The sequence below is a fragment of the Castor canadensis genome, chromosome 3 (assembly GCF_047511655.1).
Source record: "Castor canadensis chromosome 3, mCasCan1.hap1v2, whole genome shotgun sequence".
In the NCBI taxonomy this organism is placed as follows: Eukaryota; Metazoa; Chordata; class Mammalia; order Rodentia; family Castoridae; genus Castor; species Castor canadensis.
The window spans coordinates 33,652,278-33,680,088 of NC_133388.1; the positions used below are offsets into that span (position 1 = coordinate 33,652,278).

The window sequence follows — 27,811 nt, forward strand, 5'->3', positions numbered from 1 at the left end:
TCTAAATAATGGCCGTGTGCCAATCCAGGCCAAATTGTGGGCTCAAATTTAAGTTTGTTGTATTATCCTCTACATGGGTTAGGAAAACCCATTCATGCTTAAAGCAGAGAAAAGGAGAAGTACTTAGAGAAGGTACTTTCTCTTTTACATGTGAAAATGCAAAAGCACACAGAAATGAAGTAATTTCCTAAGATTACTAAAAAGAACTCAGAGCTCTGAGTCCACAGCTCCATGTATCCAACCACACAGATATTTTGAAAAAGAAAAGCAGGAAATCTGGAAGCAAATTCTAGATTATAAGAAAGGAAACACGTAATTCTATCCCCTAACAAAATCTGAAAAGGAAACAAAAAAAATCAAAGGTAGCATATGATTCAGATTAAAGTCAAAGTGAGTATAATGAAGTACAGAAATTGAATTGATATGTAAATACTTGCACACAGACAAAATATATAGATGGTGAAAGAAGGATAAAGAAAAACAAGAAAAGGTGGTGAGCCAGTGGCTCATGCCTGTAATCCTAGCTACTCAGAAAGCAAGAGATGAGGAGTATCATGGTTCAAAGCCAGCTGAATCAAATCTCAAAAAAACCCATTACAAAAAAGGGCTGGTGGAGTGGCTCAAGGGGTAGGCTCTGAGTTCAAGCCCTAATACTGCAAAAAAAAAAAAAAAAAAAAAAAAAAAGAAAAAAGAAAATTAAGAGAGCATATTCAAAGTAGGGGGTGGGCTTAAATTTTTTGCTCTTTGGCTTTCTGAATATTGATGGTGACCTGTTACCACTACACATACCTTTTGTCTTCAATGGTCACCATCTTATAATGTCAGACCGCAGATGGCCATCACTTAGGTTAAAATTTCCATTCATTTAAAGATCAACAAGCAAGGCTAAACGTTATAATTTTACAACTTTATAATTTTACAAGCATAACCAGTAATCAACTAAATGCAAATTAAGACATTTTTGCCTATAAAAAATTAGCATAGTTTTTTTTTTTTTTTAAATTCAATGCTGCCAAGTACAGGTGGCTCAGGCCTGTGATCCTAACTATTCAGTAGGCAGAGATTAGAAGGATTGCAGTTTAAAGTCAGCCCCAGGCAAATAGTTCCCAAGACCCTATCTGAAAAAAACCCACCACAAAAAAGGGCTGTGGAGTGGTACAAGAGGTAAGAATGCAGGGCTGGCACCAGTGGGAGTGGGGAAGTGTTGGAGAAAGGGGGCAGGAAGATGAATACAGTACAAAAAATGTGTACATATATATGTAAATGCAAAAATGGTACCTGCTGAAACCACTCCAGGAACTGAGGGAGGGAGGGAATGAAGGAAAATGGTAGAAGAGGTGAATTCATGTATGATATATTTGATACCTTCTAAGAACCTGTGTAAATGCCACAATGTACCCTCACCCAACACTAAAGGAAAAAGAGTAAAAAAACCACAAAAAACAAAAAAAGAGGTAGAGGTGCCTGTAGAACAACCATGAGGCTCCAAGTTCAAACCCCAGTAAAAAATAAAATAAATAACAAAATAAAAATTTAATGCTGGTGAAGGTGGGTAAGATAGACGCTGTCATTCTCTACTGGTGTCAAGAACAAATGGATATAACATTTTTGAAAAGGAATTTTGCATACTAAGAGAGTAAAAACATGTAGTTAAATTGCCCCAGAAATTCAAAGTGTAGGATTTTACACTAAGGATATAATTGGAAAAGTTCTATGCATACAGACATTTTTTTTTAATAACAGTGAGTAATTAGAGATAACCTAAATGTCTAACACCAGAGAAATCAGAAGACATAAATTACAATTTGTTAATTTAGTCAAATATGTAGCCATAAAAACATTTTCTATGAATTTATAATATGTAAAAATGCTTAGGCCAAACTTAAGAAAGATACATACTGATTATACATATTAGCCATGTTAAAAATATACAGAAAAATACTAGAAGAAAATAATGAATATGCCAATATTTGTTAACATTTACAATTTCTATTTATTTGAGAATGACCTTAAAGGTCCATGACTTGTAATAATTTGTTTTTCTGAGGCTTGAGTCTGAAACATGTCCCAGGTGGTTGAAATTCAGAAGTGAGTCACTGTGAGAAAGAGAACTAGGGGAGGAGAGACTGGGAGGGTTGGGCCTGTGTCTTTCCTGCACAACTTCCCTATCCCTTCTTCCTACTTCCCTAGAAAAGTAGTACTACAGTACGAGAAAGAGTATATGGCTACCAGTTTAGAAACAAGATATGGTCAGTCACTTATGAATTTAACACCAGCATCTCAAGGTTGCTTTATAGGCATAATTATATCCTATAGTGCTATTTGTAAATGAGGGGATACACAAAAGGACTTAGGGTATATCCATTTGGAATGTCACAAGTATACTTACAATGGATATTAAAACTAGATATTACATGATTCACTTTCTATTTATGCCTTTTTATATTTTAAAAATATTCCACAATAAGGGGGAAGATAACTAAAAATTAACTTAGTCTAAAATATAAGAGCTTTTTTCTTTACTAGATCACAATAAGGTATGTAATAAGAAAACCCAGTCATAAACAGAACAAGGCAGAACACGAAGCTGTGTCTCATGCTCACCTTATAGCACCTGTATTTATAAAGAACCACCAGGAGGATAGTCATGACGACGATGACACTGATCATGATGGCAGCATTCAGAATTGAGTGCAGGGCTCTCTGGCCCACAGTCTCGGTGTCTTCTGTAAATGGGGTATAGATTCTATAATAAAACAAAATATAAAAGCCTAGGTAAGTGTTTGGACATTCCAAACCACATACTCCCTCCAACACCATCATTTTGTTGTCTTTGATTCAATTAGTGCCTTTGAAGGCCCTTCTCAGAGTTATCAGTTTAGCTAAAATTTTTAACCTAAGAAAAATCACTACATTCTAAAATAATTGCTTCAGAATAAAAGATCTAAGACAGGGAGATGAATTTACATGTGAACCAGGTACTAGGCTCCATCTAGTGGATGCTTTGTATTGAAATAATTACCTCATCCAATGTTTTCTGGACAGCTTATTAGTAATCTGTTAAATAAGCAGGTTGTCACATAAACTACCTATGCTGACAGGTGGCAGTTAGTGGAAGGTAATGTGGCTCACAATCATTGTCCTTTATCTGTAGGATGATTGTAACTGGTGTTGTCTTGAGTTAATGTCACATACCCATCTTTCCCTTATTTCTCACTTACATAAAAATACTTTTATTCCATGTGCTAATGTTCCCTCCTTTTCTTCCTCTCCAACCCCTCCCCCCATATCCACCCATATTTCTTATGGTACTGGGGTTGAACTCAGGGCTTCATGCTTACTGCACTCTATCATTTGAGCCATGCCCCAAGCCCTATTTCTGCCTCTCTAATAGTTAGGTGTGGTCATGAGACTAAGTAATGGCCCAATGACTTATAAGTAGATGTGTTGTATAAGGAACTTCTCAGAAAGAAGTGTGCTGAGAAAGATGTCTATGCCGTTTTCTCCCTGACTGCTTCCTGCTATCTGAATGGAAGACTGGGGCTCCAGTCTGGACCCTGAAGTAACTTGGAAGACAGAAGTTGAAGAAGGAAGGAGTCGAAGTCCTTGATGAATGTGAAGCCACTATCCCAATCCAGACTGCCTACCTTTGCACTATTCTACAGGAGAAAGAAAATAGGTGTACCTATTTTGACTTTCTATAACAGGGTCAACAACCTTTCTGCAAAGGGCCAGATGGTAAATATTTTAAACTTCGTGGGTCACATGGTCTCTGTTGAAACCCCTCAAATATGCCTCTGTAGTGTGAAAGCAATAATGAGCAAAATATAAACAAATGGACATAGTCATCCTTATTCACAAAACAGGCGGAAGGCAGATTTGGGCTGTGGGCTGCAGCTTGCCAATCCTTATCTTATAATATACAGTGCAACTAACTTAGTTAAATAACTTAATTTATTCTCCAATCCCTTTGGCTATTGTCTCTAACCCCTGCCCTTTATTTGTGTCTTAGCCATATTCCCAAAAAGCTAAGAGTTTGGTTTTCAGAACACCATGCAGTTTTTCAGACACTTCCCAATTTTTCATTCTAAAACTCACTTAAAACTCTTTTTGGGGCTGGTGGAGTGTCTCAAGTGGCAGAGTACCTCCTTAGCAAATAAGAGGCCTTAAGTTCAAACCTCAGTACTGCAAAAAAAGAAGAAAAAAAAAACAAAACCCACAAACAAACAAAAAAACCTCTTCTTAAACTCCAGGTCCTACAGACATAACTAAATGACACCTAAATTGGAGCATTCTTCTTAGAGGCCAAGGCTCACATCAAGAGCACCAAGGAATCCACATGACAGCTCCCCAAGTATAGAAAATGCCAGCTTACATTACTTATTCATTACCCACTTAGTTAACAACTTTTATTTTTTCTGAGTATTTATTATATATGTCACTCTGGAGACAATTAAAGAAATCATGTAGGGTGAAGTGGCTCAAACTTATAATCCTAGCTATTTTGGAGGCGGAGATCAGGAGGATTGCAGTTTGAGGCCTGCCCAAGAAGGTCATGAAATCCTATCTCAGCCAATGGTTGGGTGTGGTGGTACATGCCTGTCATCCCAGTCATGTGGGAGAAACAAACAAAGGATGGTGGTGGTCCAGGTTGGCCAGGGCATAAAGTGAGACCCAATCTTGAAAATAAGCAACCCAAAAAGGGCTGGAGGTATGGCTCAAGAGGTAGGGCATCTGCCTAGCATATGCAAGGCCCTGGGTTCAAATTTCAGTACTACAAAAAAAAAGGAAATGATGCAGTAATAATGTAAATAAGTATACTATTTGCAAACTGTGACAAGTTTAAAAGAATACATTGCTATGAGAAAGAATACTACGAAGGATCCAATTCTGTTAAGAGGTGAAGGAAGTTATTTTTGAGGACTTACCATTTAAACCAAGATGAAAAGGATGATAGGAATGTAATCCACCAAAGTTAGAAAAGGAAAGAATATTCCAAGCATAAGAATGAAAGTCCCAATGGCCCTGAAGAGGGATACACTACTCTTAATTTGCTTGATTCCAAGTTAATTCAGCCCTATCCAATGATGCCATCCAGGAAAACAATTCTGTAGCATTCATTTTACCACTTAAAGGATCAAGCAATTATTCCTTGCTCTATCCAATGCTTCTTCCCATCAGAAAAGATAGACTCCTTCATGTTCTTCCAGGGCAGAGGCCTTCAAGGTGATGACATCATGCTGTGAAGAAAAGCATAATAAAACAAAATACTCTTACGTACAGCTGTCCATCTTTCCGGGTATAAAAGCTGACTGATTTGATGGTAGCCACAACCACTACCATGCAGAGGGTCACAGGGACAAAGAGCATGATGACATGTTTGGCACCATATTTCAATGTCAGCTCCTCATCTTCTTCCTCATCTTGTTCCACCACCTGCCGTGAGTTACTCTGGGGTTGGCCATTAGATATTGGCTCAGGGTTCCCAAGTCTCCGCCTGTCATTGAACTCCTGGCGTTCTCGACTGTCATTCTAAAAACCACAAGGAAAACTGTGTCAGTAAATCACAATTCTCAGCAGAATCAAGGTATTCTATACCAAAACCAGAATATGTAACGCTCAGACCTGAGATTTAACTGTAATGGACTGGTCATTACTTGCATTCTAGAAACTTGAGGCAAGAAACAGCCAACTCATAGGTAGCGTGTAGTTCAAATGTCTCAATTATTTACCGTTGTTTCCTGAAGACTCTCAGGTCCTCCACCTTACTTGGGTCTTGGCTTACCTCACTCACTCATTCCACTTTTTTCCACCTAAGACAACTGTATGTCCTTGGAGGCTAGCTTAATTACAGACATCCGCGTCCAACTTTTCTAATTTGCTACAGCTGCAAGCAGACTAAGGACATCCATCCTTTCACTTTCTACCTGCAATTCACACCAGTTATGTAAGGAACTATAGCACTTTCATTATTAGTAAGGGCTTAAAACTCAAGGGATCTATGTTATTTCTTACAAGTGCATGTAAAGCTACAATTATCTAAAAAAAAACTGTTCAACTGAAAAAATTCTCCTAGGGAGCAACTGAGCCTTAAACAATTCTGATGAGAACAAAACACAATTGATGAATGACTAAATGAAATCAGAACCTTTCTTAGACTCTACTTTCCTTACACCCTTAATCCAAATAGCATTTTTGTTACATTTGTCCTTATCTCAGGTTTATACCTTTTTTATAGGTGTGGTTTTGGGAATCAAAACCACATGCTAGGCAGGTGACCTACTGCTGAGCCACACCCCCAACCCTTGGGTTTATTTTTTCTTATTCTTCAAGTTCAACTTCTCTTTTGGTATTACTATTCATATCTTAAAACTCACTTTTTTAAAGGGTAAAATGAATAACAAGGGCAGTAACAACAAACAATAATAAAAATAATAGGTAATAGGAAAAAAAAACCCAAAACCAAAAAAACCCCTAACCCTCAAGCACCCTGCCTTTCCGGAGATAAGTGAATAGGAAATGAATACAGAATGGTAGTTACTGTTGCTTGTGAAATGAAACTAGATGAAGCCAAAGTTCTCTCAGGAAGATTATTTGAAACAAGCTATTCCTATAACATCACCCTTGATTACGGAGTATAATTATTACTGCAGAGTGTTATTATTATTCATTTAAAAATCCCACACTTAATATTAGTGTAAAATGATTCCAACATACCAGGGACTATAATATGTACATTTCCTTTAATTCTTAGTCACCCCACCATCACTGCTGCTCAGGCAAGGAATAGCCACAGCTAGTGGGCTGGCCCACCCCCAAAAGTCAAGTTCTTCATCACTTCCTAATCTACCATTTGCAAGACAACATGGGGGCTTCTAGAGCCTTAGTATGGGCTGAGGGCTCTCTTCTACTTCATTTACAATACACCCACAAGAAACCATCAGAATCCTATCATATTGCCAAGTGCCAGTGGTTCACACCTATAATCCTAGCTACTTGGGAGGCTGAGATCAGGAGGATCAAGGTTTAAGGCCAGTCCAAGCAAATAGTTCTTAAGACTACATCTCCAAAATAATCAGAGTATAATGGACTAGAAGTTGGCTCAAGCAGTACAGCACCTGCTTTGCAAGTGTGAAGCCCTGAGTTCAAATCCCAGTCCCATCACCAAAAGGCTGTAATATTCCAGACGCTCTGCTGTGGCAATATTGAACTTAATAAGATCTAGCCTCTGAGTCAGGTTTGGGGGTGCATACCTGTAATCCCAGCACCCAGGAGGATGAGTTCGATGTCAGCTTAGGCTACATAGCAAGAACCTATCTCAAAATAAAGTTTTAAAGAGGGTTGGGGGGTGCACCTTAGTGGTAGAGTGCTTACTTACCATGTATGAGGCTCTGGGTTTGATTGGTCACCAGTATTTCTCCCCTGCCCCCAGCACACACATACAAAAACCCCCTTGTCCTTAAAAAGTTCCTAAGGTGGTAGGACTAGAGGCATGGTGCAAATGGTAGAGTGCCTGTGTAGCAAACATAAGGCTCTGAGTTCAACCCCAGAACCGCAAAAACAAAACAAAACAAAAAAATCCCTAAGGTAGTTTTAGAAACAGGTTGTAAAGAACTTTGCCCTGCTAAGGAATTCAGACTTTATCTTGTAGGCAATTGAAGTCAGAAAGATTATTAAAGTTGAGGAAGTAACACAATCAGATTGTCTCATTTATAAGAAATCTCACTGAATGGCAATGAAAACCAGATGTATGAGGAAAATATTCCAAAACTAGAATCAACAGGGTTTTGGTACAAGTTACCTGTAAATGGTCAGAAAGGAGCCAAGGATGTCTTTTGAGGTTTCTAGCATAAGGGACAAGCTAGGTAGTGATGGCACTGACAGAAGATAGGGAACATAAGATGATAAGCAGGCTTCAGTGAGGGGAAATATCTTCAGTGCTGGCAGAGTGGCTCAAGTGGTTGAGTGCCTGCCAAGCAAGCATGAGGTCCTGAGTTCAAACCTCAGTACCACCATAAATAAATAAATAAATAAATTCTGAAATACCTGCAACCAGGCAGGAAAATCCAAAAGCAGCTAGAAAGAGGAATGTCAAAGCTCAGAAAGAGAGTTCGAAGTCAACAGCCAGAAAAATGAACAAAACCTCAGGGAGAGGGTAGAGATGGAAAACAGGAATGGTATGGACTTGTTGGTCATTAACATAATCCAAACAGCTACGGAAGGAAAAACACAGTGAGAAAATGACCAAGTAGAGGAGTGTGCATAACCCTCAAGCTTAAACAGAGGAGATAGGAGAAACAGCAGCAAGAGAAATTAAAAACAGGACAAAGGGGCCAGGCAATTGTAGCTCAACCCCATAATCTTAGCTATTCTGGAGGCAAAGATCAGGAGTATCAAAGTTCAAAGCCATCTCCAGACAAATCTCAAACATACCCAACACATACACATACACAAAACCCCAAGGCTGGCAGAGTGGCTCAAGTGGTAGAGTGTCTGCCTAGCAAATATGAGGCCCTGAGTTCAAACCCCAGTACCACCAAAAAAGATTATAAAAAAAGAAGCGGGAAGAATACCCAGCAACCCATAACAGAAGCAAAAGAGGAGCACAATTCAAAGAGATGTCATCAACAGGTAGAATAAAAGCAGGAAAGCCACTGAATTTAGCAGTGGGAAGTTCCCCAAGGTTTTTATGATAATGGATTGAGAAATGAATGGAAACTGAGAAATAAAGGCAGTCATTCTTTGAAGCAAACAAAAAAGTCTGGTGAGGTGAGGGACTCAAACCCAAAAAAATTATTTCAGAGCTGTTAGAGACTTGAACATACGTGTTAGGTCAAAGTACAGAGGTGAAGAGATTATAATACACAAGGGGATGATAACTAATAGAACTGTGTAGGGGATAAAATGAGGAAACAAAAGGAGAGAGTTGGTCATACTAAGGCTTTGGTACCCCTATTCCTAAATATGGATAGCAGGAAGAATTCTTTAACCTCACAGAGAAAATACTTATGAGAACCCAAACCCTATGAGGAACGGAATGATTATTCCAAAAGCACATAAGGCAAAAGTATAAATACAGACACCAAGAAAGATAATTTGTGCTTAACCCAAATCACTAAAGAGACCAAAGTCCAATAGGATGGAATGGTTATGAGGAAGGTGAGGTCTGGAGAACAGGGGTGTAGGCAGCTGAGGAACAGGAGAATTGAGAGAGATTTCTGTTTTCTCAGAGAAGGAGCTAAAATGTGTTCAGCAATACAATTCTGACCAGTTTGATAGGTGGACTAATGATGACTGGAAACTGAAATACAAGTAATAACAACTATTTGATAAGTTACAAAGCCCTTTCATATCTCATTTATTCACAAAACTAATGTCCAAAATGTCACAACCACAAAACAGCAGGGGCAGGAATCAAATTCTAGTCTCCTGCTTCAAAACCTGTGCTCTCTCTGTGGCTCCACAGACCTCCTGCTAGGCTATAAGAACAGTGTAATTAGGTTAAGTCTGGCATGAGACTGTACTGGATGTTCTGGTTTATAAGGAACTTGAGCCAATCCCACCCTCCCTGCTGAAAATCGTCTACTAGAGCACTGTGTAACCTCACAGTAACACACACTCACTCTCCTCCTCTTTTCCCTCTCCCCCTCCCTCCTCTTTGTAGTACTTTGCACACTATTTTTAATTTTTTTTAAAGGCACAATTTCTTTAAAGATAAAAACACTAACATGGTTCCAAAGTTAAAAAGCATAAAAAGGTATACAGTAAAAGTCTCCCTCTTCTTTCTTTTCAAATGTAAATTCTTAAATAACCTACTTTGTTTCCTAACCTCCAGCTTCCTACTGTTACTGTGCTGTAGTAAATCCTTTCAAAGTTTCTTTATGTACATACAAGCAAATAGAAATATGCATCCCCCTTTCCACATAATGCTGTATTTTGCATTCTTAACCACATAATTTAAGAGTTTTTTTTTTTTAACAAGTCAATACAGATTTTTTTTTTTTTTTTTTTTTACTTGACATGGGGGGTCTCTATGTCGCTCAGGCTGGTCCTGAACTCATGATACTCCTGCCACAGCCTCTTGAGAAGCTGGAATTACAGGGACACACCACTGTACCTAGCTCTTCATTCTTTTTCTTACTCACTAAAAATTTCTAACCAGCTACATAGCCATTATATGAATTTATCATAATTTATTTGCCAATCTTCTAATGATGGGCATTTAATTTGCTTTCTTTTTTTTTTTTTTTGCCTTACAAACACTGTAATGAATAGCCTGTGTAAGTCATTTAACGCCTGTGGGCATATTAATTGGGTAAATTCTCTGAAGTATGGGTCAGAGTGTATTTCAAATTCTAATATATATTGCTAAGTTGCCCTCCCTATGGATTGCATCAATTTAGAGATTCCAGCAATGTAAGAAATGGCCTACTTCACCATGCCCCTGCCAATTGTTAGCAAATGCTTGGATTTCTATCAATCTGACAGGAGAAATAAGGGATCTCAGCATAATTTTTAGTCCTCTTAGTACCAGGAAGGTTGAACACTTTTAAAACTAACTATCCATGCATTTTGCCATTTTTCTATTTAGCTTATGGTAAATTTGTTTTAGTTTGTATGTACTAATTACAAAATTAATTTAAAAAAAAGTGAATGCCAGTTACATGCTGGACACTGTGCTAGATGCTAGGGATATAGCAGTGAGCAAGACAGGTAAAGTCCCTCATCTCATGAATAGCTTTGAAGCAGGGAGAGATAGATAATAAACAAGATAGCAGGGGACAGTACCCAAAGGAATAAACACATGGTAAATGGCTGGGATGGGACCATTTTTGGATAGTATGGTAAGAGATAGAAATGACATGTGAGTTGAGCCAGAAAGGATGAAAAGATATGAAAGCCTGCTGAACAGGAAAAGGATCAACTCAGCATATCAGGGTTGCTCAAACTCCTCTGCCCTGCCTAGCTCCTAGAAGATATCTATAAATCCTCGGGTTATCCTGACTATTTACTGAGACAGTCTTCATTTACAAGAGGCATCAGGTTACACCAGGTACCTTATGCTAACAATCTGATCTGTCTATCTGATCGATAGCTTGGCCTCTGAAGGAGCTAGAGAACTAGGGACAGCCATGTCTATATGACCCATCCCTAATAAAAACCCTGAACTCCAAGACTTCTGTGGTTGGCAATATTCCAAATGTGTAATAACATATTGTTGCCAAGAGAATTAAGCACTACCTGTACAACTTTGCAGGAAGCTTGTGCCTGATGTCCCCTGGACTCTGCTCTATGTGCATTCTTCTATTGCTCATGTTGATCTGTATTCTTTCATTGTAACTAACTGTAACACTGAGCTTAACAGCTTTTCTAAGTTCTATGAATCCTTCCTGTGAATTATTAAACCCGAGAGTGGTCTCTGGAGCCCCCAAATATCCTGAACACTGAAAATTACATAACATTGCTAAGAGAAATTAAAAAGCAAAAAGCAAAAGTAGACAAATGGGACTACACCAAAGATAAGAACTGTGCGATCACAGGAAACACTCAACAGAGTGAAAAGGCAACCTACAGAATCAGAGAAAATATCTGTTAATCAAATCTGCAGAATACATTAAATTTTGCCTCATGTCCATTAGGGTATCACCATCAAAAAAACAGAAAAATAGGGGCTAAAGTTGTAGCTCAGTGATAGAGTGCCTGCTTAGTATTCAAGAAGCCCTAGGTTAGATCCCTAGAACTGCAGACAAAACAAACAAAACCAGGAAATAACAAGCATTGGTGATGATGTGAAGAAACTGGAACCCTTGTGTATTATTGAATGGAATACAAAATGGCGCAACCACTATGGGAAACAATATGGAGGTCCCTCAAAAAATCAAAACAGCTGGGCATGGTGGTACATGTTTGTAATCTCAGCACTCAGGAGCCTGAAACAAACAGTAAGATTGCAATTAAGGCCAGCCTGGGCTACGTAGCAAGACCCTGTCTCAAACAAATTAACCAACCAACAAAAAAAGCACATAATTAGCATAAAATCCAGCAACCCCATTTCTGAGTATATATCCTGAAGAAATGAGTTGAAAACAAGAAAAAATGTTTACAAACCTATGTCCATGGTAGCATTATTCACCATGGCCAAGAGGTAGAAGTAGCCCAAATGACCAGTGAAAATGAATGGATACAGAAAATGTGGTACATACATATAATAAAGTATCAGTCAGCCTAAATAAAGAAAATCCTAGCCTGCATGGTGGTTACATGCCTGTAGCCCCAGCTACTCTGGAGGCCTAGGTGGAGGATCCTTTGAGGAGTTAGGGCCAGCCTGGGCAGCTAGCAAAACCAAGTTGCAAAGATAAGAAAAAGCAAAAAACAAATTAAAAAAGCCAACTAAAGAAAATCCTGTTAAATGCTATAATATGGAGGAGTCTTGAGAACACCATGCTAAGTGAAAAAAGTGAGTCACAAAAAGACTTATGATTTCATTTATTTGAGGTATCTAAAGTAGTGAAACTCATAGAAATAAAAAGTATAATTGTAATTGACATGAACTAGAGAAAAGAGGGAGTGGGGAGTTCAATTGATGCAGATGTTCAGTTGCAAGATAAAAAAGTTCTAGAGATATGCTACACAACAGTTTGAATATAGTTAACAATACTGAATGGTACACTAAAAATTAAGATAGCAAACTTTAAATTTTGTGATGTTATCTACCACAATTTTTTAATTAAAAAGACCTAAATATAGAAATACATTATGCTCATGGATTGCCAGACCCACTATTAGGATGTTAATTCTACCAACCCTCCAACCAATTTACCGATGGATTCAATACAATCTCAACTCATGTTTTATAGAAATGTTTATAAAATTCATAGGAAAATACTGAGACCTAGCATATACAAAGCAATCTTGAAAAAGAAGAATGATGTTGGCAAACTAATGCTAGATTTCAAGACTTAATATAGTTATAGTAATCATGAAAATGTGGTATTGGTACAAAGACAGACAGACCAATGCAACAAAGTAAGAGTCCAGAAACAGATGGACACATTTATAGACAAGTGACTTTTGCCAAAGGTCACTGGAAATGACAGTTTTTAAAAAAACTGATGCTAAAATACTGACTACCCATATGCAGAAAAATGAACTTTGATCCACACTTTGTACTATATAAAAAAATCAACTTAAAATAGATCATGAACCTAAGTATTTTTGTTGTTGGGGGGACTGGAACTGGGATTAACTCAGGGCTTTGTTTGCAAAGCAGGTGCTCTACTTCTTAAGCCACACCTTCAGTCTGTTTTTGAGACTGGCTCTTGATATGCTATCTAGGCTATACTCGAATTCCTGGGCTCCTCAAGTCATCCTCCTGCCTCAGCCTCCCAAGTGGCTGGGACTATAGGTGTGTGCCATAAAAGTTTCTAGAAGGCAACAACTTTTGAGAACTTGGGTTAGGCTAAGATTTCTTAGACAGTAACACCAAAAACACAATCCTCAAAAGAACAAATTCATAAAAGGACCTCATCAATATTTAAAACTTCTGCTGTTTAAAAAAAGCACTATTAAAACAACAAGCCAGAAACCAGAGAAAACATTTGCAAAGCATTATATATTACAGAGAACTTATGTCTAGAATATAAAGAACTCTCAAAACTCAGGAATAAGAAAACAATTTTAAAATAGGTAAGCGATATGAATAGATACTTTTCCAAAGAAGGTATCAGTATGAAAAATAAGCATATGAAAAGATACTCAACGCCATTGTTTATTAGAGAAATGTAAATTAAAGACACTGAAATACTACCTTCTATAAGGGCTAAAAAATTAAGACTGACAGGATATGGAAAAACCAGAACTCTCATACACTGCTGGTATGAATGTAAAATTATACCCACAATTTGGGGAAAAACAATCTACCACACTGACTCATGGCTAATCTTGTTTCATATACTTTCCCACCGACTTTGTTCTTCCAGAATTATTTTGAGGCAAATATCAGACTTATCATTTCCACCATAAACAATTTAGTATTTAGCGCTAATTTTTTAATTAGCATACACTGATAATACACTGAGATAATTCCATTGATGCGTATAGTGTACTTGTGAAATTTAAAAAATTTTTAAATTATGTGTTTCTAAGAGATAAGAACATAAAGGTTTTTTGCGTGATAGTTCATTTCTTTCTTCCAAAGTATTTATTTTTTGGGAGAGGAGCAGCACTGGGGTTTGAACTTAGGGTTTTATACTTGCTAGGCAGGTGCTCTTAGCCCAGCCCTTTTTCAAGAGCAGTTTTAGGTTGACAGCAAAACTGAGCCAAGAGTTCCCACATACCATTGCCTACACAGACACTCATAGCCTCTCCCACTATTCGTATCACTGCACCACAGTATGTATTTATTACATGAAGTGACATTGACACGTCACTGTTACTCAAAGTCCACAGGAGCCTTTTCAGGCTCATTCTTGAGACTGTACATTGTATGGGTTCACTCATTTATACATGACACACAACTACCATTATACTACCATACAGGATAATTTAATTGCTCTAAAAATCTCCTGTGCTCTATTTATCCCATCCTCCTTCCTAACTATTGTTCTTTTAACTATCTCTATAGTTTTGCCCTGAAAGACTAATTTTAAGGTTAAGAAGGAACTAGGGTGCAGCCATTATAAATGATTTCATTCAGTGGCAAAGGGAAGGAGTACTCGCTATATGAAGTTTTAAGCTTTAGGGAGGGCAGTGTCCTATGGGAAGGGTGAATGTGTGGGAAGTAAGCCAGGCTCTGAGTTCCTGCAGCATTAAGTCAGGGGAAGTGCATCTTCTTAATTCTTTCTCCCTTGTGTTCATCAGCACATGATGCAAGTACAGGTCCAGGCACCCAAAGCCTGTGAACCCTAAGGGGAGCTTATTTCTCAAGCAGCAAAAGTGTGGAGGCATTTTTTAAACAGTATAGTACCTGCCTGGGTTTTTTGTTTTGTTCTTTAGTATTTATTTCTTTAATCAAAAGAAATGTTATAAGCAAAAATTTGTAACATAGCAAGTAAACTAGGTGCCAGTGGCTCATGCCTGTAATCTCAGCTACTTTGGAGGTAAAGATCAGGAGGTTTCAAGGCCAACCACGGTAAAAAGCTAGCAAGACATTATTTCCACCAACAGCTGGGCACGCCTGTTATTCTAGCTATGTGGGAGGTGTAAATGTAAATAGGAGTACTGTAGTCCAGGCTGGCCTAGGCAAAAAGTGTGAGCCCCTACTAAAAAAAAAAAAGTTAACTAAAGCAAAAAGGGCTGAAGGCCTGGCTCAAGTGCCCTGAGTTCAAACTCTACTACCCTCCCCCCACCACCAAAAAAAGTGCCTCCCTACATCTCTTCTGGCCCACATTATGAACAAGGTGAACAAAAGATTCACTTTTAGATTTTTTTTTTTTGATACTGGGATTTGAACTTAGGGCCTACACCTTGAGCTACTCCACCAGCCCAGTTTTGTGAAGGGTTTTTCGAGATAGGGTCTCGCTAACTATTTGCCTGGGCTGGTTTCGAACTGTGACCCTCCTTATCTCTAATGTCTAAGTAGCTAGGATTACAAGCATGAGTGACCTATGCCTGGTTTACTTTTAGAATTTAAGTAGGTTTTTTTGTTTGTTTTTTTATAGCAGTACTGGAGTTTGAACTCAGGACCCTGAGTTTGCTAGGCAGGTGCTCTACCATTTGAGTTATATCCCCAACTCACTTTTAGATTTTTCAAAACCATGCTCTGCAATGTGCTTTTATAACTTAATAATATATTCAGGGCTGGAGGTATGGCTGAAGTGGTAGAGCACCTACCTAGCAAGTGTGAAGCCCTGAACTCGAACTCCAGTACAGCCAAAAGAAAAAAAAAATCAGCATCTTTCTATGCTGGACATAGAAATATTATAACATTAAAATATTATAATAGCAGCATAGTAGTCATGACAATAACTGAAGAAGCATGTGTTAGATAGTGGGTTCAGCACTTGTGGTGGATTACTCATTTCATTTTTTTCCTCTACCCCCTTTCCTCTCCCTCACTGAAACTTAATAAACTCTGAAGTTTATTATTATAAATTTTATTTAATGGATAAAGCATACTGAAGGTTATTTTCATTTTCACTCTAGAAAGACCTGCTTTCAGTCTACTGGCAGTGTATTCTTTTCCTAATAAATTTTATTATTATTATTTTTTTTTTTTTTTGGTGGTACTGGGGTTTGAACTCAAGGCCTCACACTTGCTAGGCAGTGACTCTATTTGAGTCACTCCACCAACCCCTTTTTTTGTGTTGGGTGTTTACGAGATAAGGTATCATGAGCTATTTGCCCAGGCTGATGATCTTGCTGACCTCTACATCCCAAGTTGCTACAGTTACAAGTGGGAGCCTCTGGCTCCTCACTAACTTTATTATAACTTTCATTGCAAGAAAACTGAAGATTAACATGACCCAAAAAGTTAGAGTATTGGCAGATTTATGGTCTGAATATTATTTACTTACTTAAAATGAGTATTTAGCTGGAGGAGTGGCTCATGTAGTAAGAACACCTGCCTAGCAAGCCTGAAGCCTAAAGCCCTGAGTTCAAACCCCAGTGGTGCCAAAAAAAAAAAAAAAAAAAAAAAGCATCCAAAATGAGTATTTATAAAAAGAATCAATTCTTAGGCTGGGGCATGTAGCTCAGTGGTAGAGTAGTACTTCTCAGGCATGAAGCCCTAGGTCCCATTCCCGGCACCACTACTACCAAAAAAAGAATCAATCCTATAAGACTTATTATTTTTTTTTGGGGCGGGGGTGGGGTGTGTGTGGGCAGTACTGGGGTTTGAATTCGGGGCTTTGTGCTCACTAGGCATGCACTCTATCACTTGAGCCCCACCTCCAGTACTGATCCTGTAAGACTTCATTGTTCGGATTGCTACAATCAGAAATGTGTGGTCCTAAGTTGGTGCTACAGGATGAACTAGAAAAATAGTTTAACCAAAGGACTGGCAGAGTTAGTGGAAAACTTGAAAACTTACTAATCATATAGTCAATGATTCCAACAGCATGCAGAATTCCATCAGGCACCTGCCCTAACTGTGACTCCTTGGAGTTAGAGGTGTAAACATTAAGCCAGAGCAGGCTGTTATATCCCCCAAACAGTTGACATAACCAACTGGATATAGTATTTAACATTTATGGAGCTGGTGTGTTAGGCTTGAGCCTTGTGTTTCATGACAAATTATTAAGATCTGGGTCTAAGATTTCCAACTTTACTGCCATGCAAAAACTAGCAGGTTCTTTTAGAGGTCACTGAGATTTTCGGTTCTTTTTCTCTTCACTTTGCTTTTACCTAAATGCAAAAACAAATTCATTACTATAAACAGTACAATAACACTGTCAAGAGGTTGAGTCTGTGGATCTGATTCAATTTAAATTTGGATTACTCCTATAAGAATTTTTTTTCTCCACATTTCAAACATCTTGCAGATTCATCTTCTCTTTAGCTTTTCTTTTCTTTTTGTTGCTAGAGATGGAATCCAGAGTCTTGAGTGTGCTTAAACACTCTACCTGTACACCCAACCCTGTTTTTTATTTTATAGATTTCTCACACTCAAAAATAAGTGACCTGTCATCATCTAGACAATGAGGGTATTTTTGCCATTCTATAATTTGGTAAAAATTCGTTAAAGTTTTCTGCAATTAATGTTTTGAAATCTAGATAGGTTATCGCGGGTGACCTTCATTTATAAAGACCAGACACATTTTAATGAAAATCTGATAGCTGAAGGTAGAAGACTTATATAAATTTTCTTTTACAATTGCTTTTATATAAAGAATAATTATGGGGGGGAGGAAGGGGAAGAAGAGGAGGAGAAGGAAGGAGGAGAATTATTATTATTATTATTATTATTATTATTATTATTGAGCTGGGCAATGGTAGAGAAGAGGAGGAAGGGGGGAAGAGGAGGGAGGGAGGAAGAAGGAAAAAGGGAGGAGGAAGGGAAAAGGGAGGAAGAAGGAAAAAGGGAGGAGGAAGAAGGAAAAAGGGAGGAGGAAGGGAAAAGGGAGGAGGAGGAAGTAGGAGGAGGTAGGTAATAATGTATATTCTATGAAGCTTAAATAGCAGGCTGGGTGCCCGTGGCTCATGCCTGAAATCCTAGCTACTCAGGAGGTAAGATCAAGAAGATCACAGTTCGAAGCCAGTCTGGGCAAGTAGTTCTCAAGAATACCCATCACAAAAAAAGGCTGGTGGAGTGGCTCAAGTGATAGAGCACCTGCCTAATAAGTGAAAGGCCCTGAGTTCAAACCCCAGTATCCTCCCCCACAAACCTTAAATAACTAGCTTTAGACTTCAAAATTTACTTTTGTATTTTAGAAAAGCAAAAAATAAAAGAGGTAGGAGGCAGTGAATCCACATAAAACATGCTAAGACTACAACAAGCCATAAGGATGAATTCTCACTAATCTTAAAATTTGTATGTTCAATTTCTTCTGGCTTTAGCATATTCCTGTAAAGTCAGTAGAAATGGAGACTGACTTCTGGCAAAAATTATGACAAGTCAAGGGAAAAGATCTCAATCCATCAAAATTTTGCAGAAGAAAAATAAAACCCTAACGATTATTTAAATACAGTGAAAATAAAAGGATTATGACAGATAATAATCTGTTGTCTATCTATAGACAAACTATAGAAAAATAACCAATGCTCTTTTTAGAACTACTTTAAATACCCAATTTATATGATAACTGAGAAAACAAAGTCAGTTATTTGACAATTTGTAAACTTTGCCCTTTTCCAGAAATAGCAGAATCATTCGTCAGTCTATCCTCTAGCCTCTAGTCCCTATAGACATAGTTAACCAACAGGAGAAACAAATGTGAAGGCCATGCTAACTCAAGAGCTAGGCAGTAAAATCTTGAATTGAATGCCACCTCTTAGGAATTATAATGCACAGGAAGAAATAATTAAATGAATTCTTGTGACAAGTCACACTATAATTTGATGGTGGTTCTACATAGAAATGGCAGATTGGCCCAGGGTTCTACACAGAAATAGCATGGCAGCAAGAGCAGTGATAGGAGATGGTTCCCTAAGAACAAGGAGTCCAGAAAAGCCTCCAAGGAAAAGCTGAAGTCCTTAAGCATTTGATATGACTCACTGCAGACTTTTATTTGCAGGTATGAAATTTTAAAATGTTCTCTTGCTAACACAAGAAAAAAACCTCAAACTCCTTTGGTTCTTTTGCTGGGAGGTTTGTATTTAACTGGTTTAGAGATACTCAGTAACCAATAAACTCTAAAGGCAGCTTAGAAACATGAACATAGTTCTGCTTTTAGGGAGTTTACTACCTAGATTATGGTCAACAAACAGAAAAGTTAAAAATTCCAAACAATGAGGTGAGTAACACCCCACTCATTTGGCATTAGCAGGAATTAATAATCACATAATCAATGCAAGTTTCCCAGATATCAAAGCTTAAAGGGTAAATCCAAAGGATGAAAATTTCTAACACATTATAAGCCTTTCAAATCTTGGTTTGGTGCTGGGGCTCGAATCCAGGGCGTCATACATGCTAAGTGCACACACTTCCACTGAGTTACTTTCTGCCTCTCAGGCCTATAAATGGAGACTAACAAATATAAATGAAGCTTTAATTGATGACAAGGGCATAATATGAACTCCAATTACCAATAAGGGTGCTCTTAAAGATGAATACCATCAAGTGTTTTTTCTTTGTTTGTTTATTTGTTTTGCAGTACAGGGGTTTGAACTCAGGGCTTCATGCTTCAGGGCTCTAGCACTTGAGCCACTCTGCCAGCTCTATCAAGCTGTTTTGGTTTCTTTTCCATCTATCAGTTGTTCTAACTTCCCTGCTAGTCTAATCAGTCATCACAGAAAGCCTCGAACGCCTGCCCACCTTCCACAGATTTCCCAGGCAGCACACTTTTTGTGACTTTTCCTCACATTAAAAAAATTTCTTTTTCTGAAATAGTTCTTCAAAACTATGAAATAAACTATATTATAGAACATTTAGAAAATGAAGGTGAAAATCATCAGGACCAGCATGGTGGCTCTTGCCTATAATACCAGCTACTCCAGAACTGGAATTCAGGAGAGTGGTTTGAAACTAGCCGGGAAGGGCGGGGGGGGGGAGAGTTAGTGAGACTCTATCTCAAAAGCAAGCCAAGTGCCAGTGGCTCACACCTGTAATCTTAGCGACTCAGGAGGCAGAGATCAGGAGGATTGCAGTTCAAAGCCAGTCCAGACAAAAAGTTCACAAGACCCTATCTTGAAAAACCCTTCACAAAAATAGAGCTGGTAGAGTGGCTCAAGGTGTAGGCCCTAAGTTTAAGCCCCAGTACCGCAAAAAACAAACATACAAAAAACCAAGCTGGACATAGCACACACCTGAAATCCCAGCTACTTGGAAAGTGGAGGTAGGAGGATCATGGTCTGAGGTCAGCCCAGGAAAGAGACACTACCTGAAAAACTAAAAGCAAAAGGACAGAGGATATAATTAAAGTAGGAGAACACATGCCTGGCAAGTAAAAGGCCCTGAGTTCAATCCCTAGTCCTGCCACACACACACAAAAAAAATTACTCATCTTTTTCTTATTTTTTCAATCTAGATGCAATACAATGATAGAACAGCTGAACAACAGCTGACAACACAGCAATTTTTGGTAAAGTATTTTAGATTAGTCTTAAAAACCTTTTTTCTTATTTAAAGCTGCCAAATCTATACTGCATATTTTTCTTAAATTTTTAGCTGAAAAATACAAATAAATTTAATTTTGAAAGGAAAAGTCAATTCACTTACTTAGAATATTTACATTATGCATCATAGGACTGGTGGCGTGGCTCAAGTGGTAGAGTGTCCATCTGCCTAGTAAATGCAAAGCCCTGAATTCAAAGCCCCAGTACCACGAGGAAAACAAAACAAAAACTGAAAAAAAAACCAACTGTGTACCATAAACAAACTGAAGCCACAAATGAGGAGAAAATATTTGAAAAGCATACAGTCACTAGCAGAATGGCTCAGGTGGTAGAGTGCTTGACTAGCAAAGCCTGAGGTCCTGAGTTCAAACCCCAGTACCGCCAAAAAAAAAAAAAAAAGGGAAAGCATACAATCATATATATAAGTATTTCTTTCCTCCCAAAATATGTATTTCTACAAAAGCCAATAAGAAAAAGACAAATGACCAAAAGAAAAAAGGGCAAAGAACATGAACAGGGGAATGGAGTGGCTAAAGTGGCAGAGTGCCTGCCTAGCAAGCACAATCCTGAGTTCAAACTGCAGCACCACCAAAAAAACTAAAAAGAACATGAATAGGCAATTCACAAGAGAAAACACAAATGGCTAATAAACACAAGAAAAAATCCCACCTGTATGAGTAATTAGGGAAATACAATTAAAATAACATGAGGGCTGGAGGTATAGCTCAGTGTACACTCAACATGTACAAGGCCCTAAGTTCCATCCCCAGCACCAAAAAGATTAATTAATAACAACATGAGAGCCATTGTTAAGTCCATCAGACTGACATGTAATGAGTCAGACAATACCAATAACTGGCAAGGATTTAAAGAGTGCACTCTGCAACACATCTGATGTAAAACCACTCTGGAAAGGATTCTGGCAGTTGTTACTATAGTTTAAGATCTATATACTCAGTAACAGAAACTACCTAAGAGAAGCTTAAAAAGTGTGCATTAGAAAACCATTGCCAGTTATTGAGGAAAGGTGGAAACTACCAAATATTTATAAACACAACAGATAATTTCATATATTCGCAAAAGAGGAAATGAATGATCTAGGGCTACATGCACCTGTATACACAGAAATTCCCCAAACACAGAAATGTCTCTTCTGAACATGTACTTATATAAACTTTTTAAATGCCAGAACTTCCTTTACAATTTTTAGGTGCATAAATTTTATATGAAGTTGTAAAGCATGCAAAATAGTATATTACTGTAAGTTGCTTGTGTACATAAATATCTATAGTAAACATAATAAACACCAAATTTACAATAGTAATTACCCTAGGAAACGAGGAAATGGGTAGAGGATTCTTCAACAGTACTGGGGGTTGAACTTGGGGCCTTTGCCTTGAGCCACACTCCACTAGTCCTATTTTTGTGAAAGGTTTTTCAAGATAGGGTCTCACGAGTGAAGTATCTGCCCAGGCTGGCTTTGAACTTTGATTCTACTAATCTCTGCCTCCTGAGTAGCTAGGATTACAGGTGTGAGTCACCGGCGCCCAGCTTTTTTTTTTTGTGCTTGTGGGATTTGAACTCAGGACTTTCCATGCCTGCTAGGCAAGCGCTCTACCTCTTGAGCCACACTGCCAATGGCTTATTTGAAAAATTTTTGTGATGAACTAGCTTCTCTTTCCAAATTAAATGCAGAGATTGGTTTCATTTGATTAGGATTTCATTAACTGTAGGATCAATAAATAACAGGAACAAAGGCTGGGAGTGTAGCTCATTTGTAGAATGCTTGTCTGATTTGTGCAAGGCCCTGGGTTTGATCCCTAGCACTGCAAAAAAAATTTTTTTTAAAGAAAAGAAATAGTAAAAGCTTAAACAAGGTAACCAGGCACTGTGGTCCATACCTGTAATTACAGCCCTCAGAAGGCAGCAATAAGAGGATCATAAGTTCAAGGCCAGCCTGGGCTACATAGCAAGACTCTGTTTCATAAAAGAAACCAACCAACCGACCAACTGACCGACCAACCCAAAGCTAAAAACAAGGTATATATAGCAAATAAGACAAAATGTTAAAGTTCAATAAAGTTGGATGTTAGATACATGGGTGTTTATTGTATTATTTGCCACACTTTTCTGTATATGCTTGAAACATTACACAATCAAAACATGAGAGTAAATATTTGGGTTAAACAAAAGAAAAAACACAACAAAAAACCAATACACTCTTTTCAGCTCTCTGACTCTCATCAAACTCCAAATCCCTTCACTGTAACTAAGATTACACATAGCAGCCCACAAAATGAAAGCTTATTTTCCAGGCTATCACAGTTTATCGTTGCATCTATAGAACTAAACAAGTCAAGCAGGACATTTAACCTCTGGAACAAGAAAACTGCTTTAGCCAGGCATGGTGGTAGTCACCTGCAATCCCAGTTACTTGAGAGGTAGGAAGACTGCAAGTTTGAGGCCATGCCAGCCTGGGAAAAGTTAATGAGACCCTGTCTCAGAAAAAAAGCCACAAGGGCTAGGAGCATAATTCAAATAGTACAGCACTTTGCCTACCATGCCTGAGGCCTTAGGTTCAATCCCCAGTACTACTCAGTGAAAAACAGAGGAGTATGGGAAGAGACTGGAAGGAGGATGAGACACTTTAGATGTTATTTTCAATATATGCTACATATGCTACCTAACAATATATGACTGTTAATGGTCCCTAAAGTTACACAAGGCCTGAGTAAGACCTGGTTAGCCATTTATAAAATGACTTCAATTTCATTATACTTACGATAGGGTAACCAAGTGTGTCTTGATCCTATTTGCTCGGAAATGTCCCACTTTCAAAATTGAAAGCTCTACATCTCAGACAAACTGAGTTGGGTATTCTAACTTCTAGTCATGTCAAAACTTTGGAGCTACAAGATATTTTTGAGATTAATCTAATTTTACAGATGGGAAAAGTGAGGAATCCTAAATCTTCAGAGTGAAAGAAAACTTCTAGGCCATCTAGTGCTCTAGTTTGTGAATAATTTTATTTCTTTATTTTTGGTGGTACACGGGTTTGAACTCAGGGCTTCATGTTGGCTAGGCAGGCACTCTACTACTTGAGCCACTCCTCCAGCCCTTTTCTGTGTTGGATATTTTTCAGATAGGGTCTCTTGAACTATTTGTTCAGGCTGATTTTGAACCATGATCCTCCTGATCTTTGCCTCCTAAGTAGGTAGATTACAGGTAGGTGCTGGTTAGTCACCAGCACCAGGCTATGACTAACTTTTTATTACTGTTTTCAGTGACAAGTACACAGTAGCCCCTAAGGCAGCCCCTGAAGAGCTTATAGCTAGCTTTGGGTTTTTCTCCATTCTAGCCTCAACTCTAAAAATCCTACCAATTCTGTAGTTATCTCACAGGTCTTCTGAGGAGTCTGAGCTCAATCAATAATGATTACCTAACAAGGTTGAGGGCAGATTTCCTGTCTGTATATAGCCAGCAAGGAGCGTCCATTCCCCATGCAATGTGTTATACCCCTTTCTTGATTACCTCCTTTGAACTCAGGACTCTACCCTTAGCCTTGCATTGTGCAATCATTCTGTCAATGAACATTACTGAACACTGTCAGGGCTAAAATGTTCTCAGCCCTGTGAAGCCTGGTTGTACACAACTGTAATCCCAGCACTTGGCAGGCTGAGGCAGGAGGACTGAGAATTCAAGGCCAGGCTGGACTACATAGCCAGAACCTATCTCAAAAAAACAAAACAAAACGAAACTCAGTCCATAGAACATTAAGAGCAAGACAAGTAAAATAATAGTTGCCTGTGCCACAGGAAGTTGGAGAAGGCTTCATTTGAGGAGGTGATAAATGAGCCATTGAGGAACTGTATCAACTCTCATGTCTTTATTTTTTTTTAACATAAATTAATTGTACAAAGAGGTTTCACTGTGATATTCCTATACATGCATATAACGGTACTCTGGTCAAATTCACCCCTCTAATATTCTTTCTTATCACCGCCTCTTAAAATATTTTTTCCTTTATTCTATTTTCATATATGCATATGAAGTACTTCAAATGCCCATGTCTTAAACAGACTCGTGGAGCTGGGGGAGCAGCTGAATTGCAGAGTGCTTGGCTAGCATGAGGGAGGCCTTAGATTTAATACACAGCACCATTAAAAAAAAAAACAAAAAACAACCCAGCCTTATGTCTCCTAGCACTAAAGGGTATGATGCTTCGCACTCATTTGAAGTTCAAGAAATATAGACATTTGGCAAAGAAGAGAAAGACTGCCCAATCCCTCAGCATCTTGGAAATAAGGCGCATGGTAACAGAACCCACAGTTTGGCAAGGGAAGTTTCAGAGGCTGACACTGTACCTGGCTACGTACAGTATTGCTCGGGTAGTTGTCTTCAGACATCTGTGCATTCTGGAAGTAGGACAAGGGTGCAGGTAACTCTGTCATTGGAGCAACTATATAGGAATACTTTTTCACAGAAAACAAAGCCTCTTGGGGTTCTGAAAAGGGAAAAAGAAAACAGAACTTTGTGCATTACAATTATATTTTCATTTCTTAAACACTTTCATAAATTACATTTGTCAGAGACAGACCTTTCTTTCATGTGTTCTCTTCCAGGCCAAGCTGTTGAAGGACCTTGAGGGCTGCTGTCACTTGCAGATTCCAAGATTAGGTCTGAAAGAGGATTTTACCAGGTCACCCATAGTTGGTGAAATCCTACCGAATCTATTTATACCAATTAAATACTTTACAAAGTCCAATTTGCAAACCAGAAATGTGTTCATTTGCCATGACCTTTGGCTGATAGATTTGTTGTCAGCTCAAGGCACCTCTTTGGCAATGAGATGTCAAACACAAACATACTTAATGACTTTGGATTTAGAGCAAATGGAGTCCAGTGATTTTAAGGAATTTTCTCAACATTTCTTTTTCTATGCTGACCATTCCAACCTAACTTGGATATCTCCATCAATTTATCTAGTGCTTTCTACTTTTGCAAAATTCTTTCTATCATTTCATATTATCCTTATCACAATGCCCCAAAGCAAGGCAGACAGTTAACATATCTATTTATAAAAGCAGAAATGGGGCCTGATGATATAATGTGGTGATCGGTGATAGAGCAAGGTCAAGCCCTGAGGATGCTTGCGTTATACACACACATACATATACCCCCCATATGGGGACCCAGAGAGTTCAGTGATGTGCTTAAGAACATAGTTGGGTGCCGGTGGTTCACACCTGCAATTTTAGCTCCGCAGGAGGCAGAGATCAGGAGGATCTCAGATTGAAGTCAGCCTCAAAGAAATAGTTTGCAAGACTCTATCTCAAAAATAACCAACACCCACAAAAAAAAAAAAAAAGAGCTGGTGGAGTGGCTTAAGTGGTAGAGTGCCTGCCTATCAAGTGTGAGACCCTGAGTTCAAACACCAGTTTGCCAAAAAAAGAAAAAAAAAAGAACACACACAGGCTGAGACAAGATTCATGGGCTGATGACACCAACACCCCCCCACCCAGCCTCATGTGTATGACCTAGCACAGCCTATTTTACAGAAATGACTGTCTCTCTCATACTTCACCCTCCTAGGGACCATGTTCCCACTCACCTGCCTGGCTACCTTCATTTCTATCAGTAAATTCTTCCCAACTTCAGGTTTTCCATTTCATAGAAAATCTTCAGAAACACAGAAAGATCTATTTACATACTTAAGCAGTATTACAGTTAAAACATCACAGGGGTTGAGAATGCAGTCCAATGGTAGAGTGCTTGCCTACCACATGAGAGGCCCGGGTTTGATCTCTAATACCATAAAAATTAAATAAAAAATAAATAAAACATTATAATATTCATATTTATATAAAAAAAGCATTGTGTCAATGTCCTGTTTCATTTTCACTTTTAACTTAGGATCTCCTACCTTCTAAATATTCCAACTTTTTCTTCGAATGATTTGTCAAAAAACACACAGAGCAGCCTTTTCCTTTGTTAAAGATATCAGGTTCAAATTAACTCTTACTTACCTGTATTTGGATCATTCAAATCATGACAAAGTTCTTTTTTACTGGTGGGGGAGGGAGGTGTGTAGCTGGGGCCTCATGCATGCTAAGCAAGTGGTCTACCACTAAACTAATCCCTAGCCCTCTCATGACATATTTCTAACTTTCCTTTCTATCCTACATTCTTTTATAAACTATATCTACCTATCCTCAGCCCATAGTCAGCTGGCATGGGATCAGGAAAATGCAAGTTTTTAGTTTATTTAAAAAATAAACTAAAAAGTTACAACAGTTACATTATTGGGGGTTCATTCACTGGAAGAGGGAACATGGAAAGCTACTGCTAATGTCTTGTTTCTTGATCTGGGTGCTAGCTACACACAGATTTCACTTTGTGAAAATGCACTAAGCTATACTCCTATGACCTGAGCACATGTCCATATTATACTTTAAATAATTCAAACAGACTTTTGTAGACACTAACATGGTACTTTAGTAGATAATTCAGATAAAAATTAAGATCTGGCAATACTGTGTATTAGCATACTCAAAAAAAAAAAAAGAGGAAGAATTCCAATAGAATAGTTCTGCTTTCAAAAGATACTAAGTATTCAAAGTAAATGTTCTTACCCAAAATTTCTAGATTTTTAAAAGTTAACTATCTAGTTGAAACTTTAACAATACAACATCAATAATAAGCAAACAAAGTACTTATTATACCACTCCTCTCCACAAAAACATTTACTTAGTACAGCCATCTAGCTCCTCAGCTAACTCAGAACTGGCACAAGATGACAAACAGAAAAAGTTCTTAATAGTTACCTCCGTTGGCTGCTCTGAAAACTACAATAGATTATTTAGAGTATAGCTCTATTATGGAAAAACTCTTAGAAATCCGTAATAACCATTCCCATATGATCCTTCAGAAACAAAATAAGTAAACAGAGCAGTTTGCCAACCCAAACAAAGGCAAAAGGCAAGAAAGGGTAATGAAGGCAAAAATAGATAAAAGGTAAGTAGTGGGGGTACAGCTCAGTGGAAGAATGCTTGTCTAGCATCATAGGCTCTGAGTTCCATCCCCAGCACCACAAAAAACA

The 27,811-nt window shown here is 38.2% G+C and overlaps 1 protein-coding gene across 6 annotated transcripts in view; it reads right to left on the minus strand.

Moving 5' to 3' along the window:
• Psen1 (presenilin 1) overlaps positions 1–27,811 on the minus strand; it is a 59,855-nt gene that overhangs the window by 26,000 nt on the left and 6,044 nt on the right. For 2 of the 6 annotated variants that reach the window (XM_020175139.2, XM_074067614.1), the window contains exons 2-5: positions 25,310–25,391; positions 25,077–25,216; positions 5,282–5,532; positions 2,605–2,746 (exon numbers count right to left, since the gene is read on the minus strand). In XM_020175139.2, the coding sequence (XP_020030728.1) occupies positions 2,605–2,746; positions 5,282–5,532; positions 25,077–25,163 (480 nt within the window). In that variant the 5' untranslated portion in view covers positions 25,164–25,216; positions 25,310–25,391. Of the gene's footprint in view, positions 1–2,604; positions 2,747–5,281; positions 5,533–25,076; positions 25,217–25,309; positions 25,392–26,323; positions 26,392–27,811 lie in introns of all 6 variants that reach the window. The other 4 variants (XM_074067613.1, XM_020175159.2, XM_074067612.1 and 1 more) reach the window with 4 other exon arrangements.